This window comes from Nicotiana sylvestris, chromosome 3 (assembly GCF_000393655.2).
Source record: "Nicotiana sylvestris chromosome 3, ASM39365v2, whole genome shotgun sequence".
NCBI lineage: Eukaryota > Viridiplantae > Streptophyta > Magnoliopsida > Solanales > Solanaceae > Nicotiana > Nicotiana sylvestris.
Window position 1 is genome coordinate 217,374,414 of NC_091059.1, and position 4,812 is coordinate 217,379,225.

The 4,812-nt window shown below is 36.8% G+C and overlaps 1 protein-coding gene across 1 annotated transcript; it reads right to left on the minus strand.

Annotated features, from left to right (window-relative positions):
* Positions 1-1,901: 1,901 nt before the first annotated feature.
* On the minus strand, positions 1,902-3,839 carry LOC104238758 (probable xyloglucan galactosyltransferase GT11). Its single transcript, XM_009793221.2, has one exon. The coding sequence runs from the start codon at positions 3,828-3,830 to the stop codon at positions 2,034-2,036; it is 1,797 nt and encodes a 598-aa protein (XP_009791523.1). The 5' UTR covers positions 3,831-3,839; the 3' UTR covers positions 1,902-2,033.
* Between the last annotated feature and the right edge of the window lie 973 nt (positions 3,840-4,812).

Genomic DNA, 4,812 nt, shown 5'->3' on the forward strand with positions numbered 1-4,812 from the left:
AAAAACTCCACCTACACCTTCTCCACCACCTCGTACACCATCATCGACGCCATCCCTCCTCCAAAAACAGAAATCAATGAAAAATATCTCAGTTAGCAACATAAAGAACCTAGCTAATGAAGAACGACAACAACGACTAGTGGAAAAATAAAGATCAACAATGGGGGCCTTCGCCGGAAAATTTCTCCGGCCAAAGTGAAGCTCCATTCCTTCCTTCAGTTTTTGAGAGACTTTTCGAGTCACTCAAGAAACTAGCTTAAAACAATGGACAATTTCAGGCGATTTCGAACATAAGGTCTCAACTCTAGCCAGTCAATAATATTTTAAGATCTGTTCGTCGTTGCCTTTTGTATTAATACTTCGTACCCTTCTCCGGGCTTCGGCAGTATGGAGTGACGGCAGTAGCAAGAAAGAGTTAGAAAAAAAATATGGGTTCGATGCTGGAAAAAAAGAGAAAAAGAAAAGCAAAATAGAAAACATAGAAATAAAATAGAAGAAAAAAGAGAGAACTAAGGAAGAAGAAGTCATGGTTGGTTGTCGGTGAAAGGTTCAGAGTTAGAAGATAGGATTGAAAAAATAAAACGGGTATAAGGTTCTAAATTGAGGAAGAAGACTAGTAAAATATGTGGGTATAGGGTTAAAAGAGTGGGTATAAGGTAAAAGGAGTGGGTCAGATCGGTTTGATGGGTCGAAAAATACTCAAATACAATGTGAGCCCCATTGAGCCACGTGGACAAATGAAAGAACGCCACATCATTTAATGAGATGCCCACGTGGAGTTCGCGGGGGTAAATTTGAAAATAAAAATAACGTCCTATATATTTTCAGACGGATAGATGGACGGGGGGATTTTATAAACCATTTATCATACGATAGGAGTATTTTAGGCCCTTTTCCGTAAATTATTTACCTTGTCTCCCAAAATGAAATAATATATCAGATAATATTCTGTAGTTATGCATATATGGTAGTTTCTTTGATGAAAAGAAATAATTTTTATTAGGAGTCTCTAGGGCAATTATAATTTATGGAGAAGTCCATAGGGCTAGAGTATTTGCCTAAGAGTCCCTAGCCTACCTATAAATACGCATGTGACTTCATCAGTGTGTCATCCTGCGATAGATACAAGCTAGAAGGCTCCTAGGTTTTCTGTCGAAGTTCCTCCAAGGCGACTCTCCGATACTTGAACAACTATGACTGAAGGTACGTTTTTGTTTAATTTCCGCTGCGATGGCTCTGTATACGTATTTAATTCTACGGGCCAAAGTATTAAAAATAAAGAGCAGAGGTACCTTGCCTTGCCGTCTATACCTTTTAAAAGTGAACATCTTTGTGGTCTAGATGTTGATTTTTCAGTGACAAATTCTTCATTTTGATGCCTATATTATTGGTTTATAACTTGTAAATTATTATCATCTTCAACTATATTTACAACAACAACAACCTAATAAAATTCTACAAGTGGAGTTTGGGGAGGGTAGAGTATATGCAGACTTTACCCCTACCCTGTAGGTATAGAAAGGTTGTTTCCGAAAGACCCTCGGCTGAAGACATCAACAACAACAACAACCCAGTATAATCCCACTTAGTGGGGGTCTGGGAAGGGTAATGTGTACGCAAACCTTACCCCTACCCTGAGGTAGAGAGGTTGTTTCCAAATAGACCCCCGACATCCTTCCCTCCAAGAACTTCCCACCTTGCTCTTGGGGAGACTCAAACTCACAACCTCTTGGTTGGAAGTGGAAGTTGCTTACCGTCAGGTTGGGTTGCTGAAGACATCTTCAGCTATATTTAAAGTATGAAAATTCCATTCATTGAGAACTCAATTTTGAGAAAGTATTCTGTAAAAATAAAATTGGAAACCTTTCCAAACAAAGGGGAAGAGGGTTAAACAAAAAGAAATGAGGAGAAAGCAAAAATACTCTATAGAGTTTACAACAGAAATGAGATCATAAAATACATGCTTTACATAAAACTAGCTACCTAGAGACTACAACTAACGTAGTAATGGGGCAAGACTTTTGACAAATGATTTAGTACTTCTCTTTACTTGTTCTCAAAAAGTAATGATCCCACTCATGCTTTTCTATAGTTCCAAAAGTATAATACTTCCAACTATATTCTTCATCAAATACCATACTATAGTTCTTGCCTTGTCTCATTTCTTTTCTCATTACATCCACCCTTTCAAGAACCCCTTTGACGGCTAAATCAAATGCATCTTCAACACTCTCCAATCTTGATCTTGGATCTGCATATACCACATTTGGTATTAGCTTTATTACTTCCTCTCTCATTGCTGCAACTTGTGATCTTGGTATTTTAGATAGTACATTTTCAATGCTTACTTTCTTTTTCCTCACATCATCTTCTGGAATAAGTACTGAGTATTTTGTGTAATCCTTAGGTAAATGCCATATATATTGAATATAAGCAGAACCTGGAGTGAAAAACACCGGTATACAACCAGCTAAAATGGAGTCGAAAGTAGACCTTCTAGTAAATGAATCACCAGAGGGTTGTAAACAAAAATGAGAACTTTGAAACAGTTTCATAACATGAACTGGTTTATTGCATTTGTTGTGCAAGTCTTTGCATTCCAAGAGTCTGCATTTTCGCCTCGTTGCTAAACACTGTTCCATTATCTCACTTCTGATTGATTCCTCCAAATTTGGTCGTGGTGCCCCCGCGAACGAGAACAACACCCTCCTCCTCAGCCTCCTCATTCTGTTTTGCCATTGCAACACATCATTGTCACTTGAAGGATGAAAGTATGTCGGGTATGGGATCGCGAAATCATTCCTGTTCCAAGGACTCGATTCGATTGTCAAGATTGTCATGTTTTGTGCCTCAGGCAACAACATTAACTTGTTACCCCAAGCAGAATCCTCCTCAATACCTCTCCTAAAATCCCAAGTAATTCTACCTGCAATCATGAAATGATCTCTACCCCACATAGTTTCCCATTCAGGTTTTTCCTTAAGAATTTTTGCAACCTCAGTTGCACCTGAATCCCTCATTGATGTATTGAAATCATCCCATAAATACCTTGACACATCAAAACCTGCATAATATGGCACAAAAACTGCTGCAGCTTTCGAAGAATCATTCGTTAAACAATCATATTGCTTCATTCTGTTATGAAACAGAACTTCTAACGAGAATTGATTCGTCGTAAACCAACCTTTGTTTGAGAAAACTCTCTGAGGGTTACCAAGATCAGGACCAAGTCCCATGTTTACCAAATATTGACACATATCTTCCCATTTATTTAACAAATTACAGTGTTTCAGCATGTCTTCATTAAACCTACTTGGTATTTCTGCAACATATATATATCGTCCTTCACACGATTTTCCTCCCTTTTTATCTTCTTGAGTTGCATTTTTCTCAAACTTTTCATCTTTCCGTTCATTTTTTCTTAACAAAGGTTCCAATTCTTTCTCAAGCGCCTCCAAATCATGTACCACATTGTCATTTTCATTAATTGATTCCTCCTCGGATCGCGTCTCCTTCTTTGTAGCATCAGTGGTGGCATTATTAATACTTGAAGAATTGAAATTTGAGCTAACGTTATTTTCAACAAGGCGAGTTGGAGGAGGAATAGAAGCTAGACGAATGGATTCAATTGAACTCGCTTCGTATCGTGACGTTGTTGTTACAATTCCAGGTAGAGAAGACCAATCAACACCATAAAGCAACAAGTACCAAGAAACAAACAAAACAAAGAAAACAAACCAAAATTTATTGCGAGACCTTGTGGCGAGAGAGTTTTCCATCTTTTTACCAAGGTTTCTTGATCTAATTATTATCTGTCTTCTATGGAGCATAAAAATTTATTGCAGTTCTTATGGAGAAGCCTCATGACAAAAAAAAAAAAAAAAGAATAATATGATGATTTGGTTGATATCTAAGGGAGGTGATGCTATAAAAATGCCTGTTCTGGTTGGACTTTTCATATGATTAATTTAATCAGTCTTTCTCACTTAATTTATTTAATTAATCCGAATTAGTATTTGGTTGGACACGTGTGAAGATCAATCCTTTAACTTATTCTCTCATACTCTCACATTTTATAGTAGAAGTAGTTAATATAAATCACTTATTCAGCAACAACAACAAACCCAGTGTAATCCTATAAAGCGGGATCTAAAAAGATAGAGTGTACGCAAACCTTACCCTTACCTTATTAAATTAGAGAAATTGTTTTCGATAGACCTCTGGCTCAAGACAAAAGTGAAAAAGAAATGAGACATAACAAATAGTAATAACAACAAGATAAAGACTAAAGTGATAAGGCGATAGAATAATCGAAGAGAACCGACATATAGTAAAAGAAATCTATGGAAAAGAAGATCGAAATACGAGACTAATACTAAAGATACCGGCATGTAAAGAAGATATTTCCGCTTATCTACTAACCTTACCCTAATTTCTAATCTCCACACACTCTTATCAAGGGTCGTATACTCAGTAAGCTGAAGTTGCGTCATGCCATGCCTAATCACCTCTTCCCAATATTTATTAGACCTACCTCTGCCTCTTCTTATTCCCATTATGGCTAACCTCTCGCACCTCCTCACCGGAACATCCATGTTCCTCGTCTTCACATGTTTATACCATCTTAGTCTAGCTTCAATTATTTATATAATTATTCATTTAAGTAGTTAGAACCAATGTGGATCCATTGGACGAGCATAATATAGATCAATACTGTTCCATTGCTAATAATACTAGTACAAAACAGGTAATCCATTTCAAGACGTAAAGACATAAACTTTTTAAACAAAAAATATAGTAATTGAGTATACT

Bases quoted from the DNA above. Each gene is read 5' to 3' on its own strand.
- LOC104238758 (XM_009793221.2), bottom strand. From the start codon at position 3,830: ATGCTCCATAGAAGACAGATAATAATTAGATCAAGAAACCTTGGTAAA.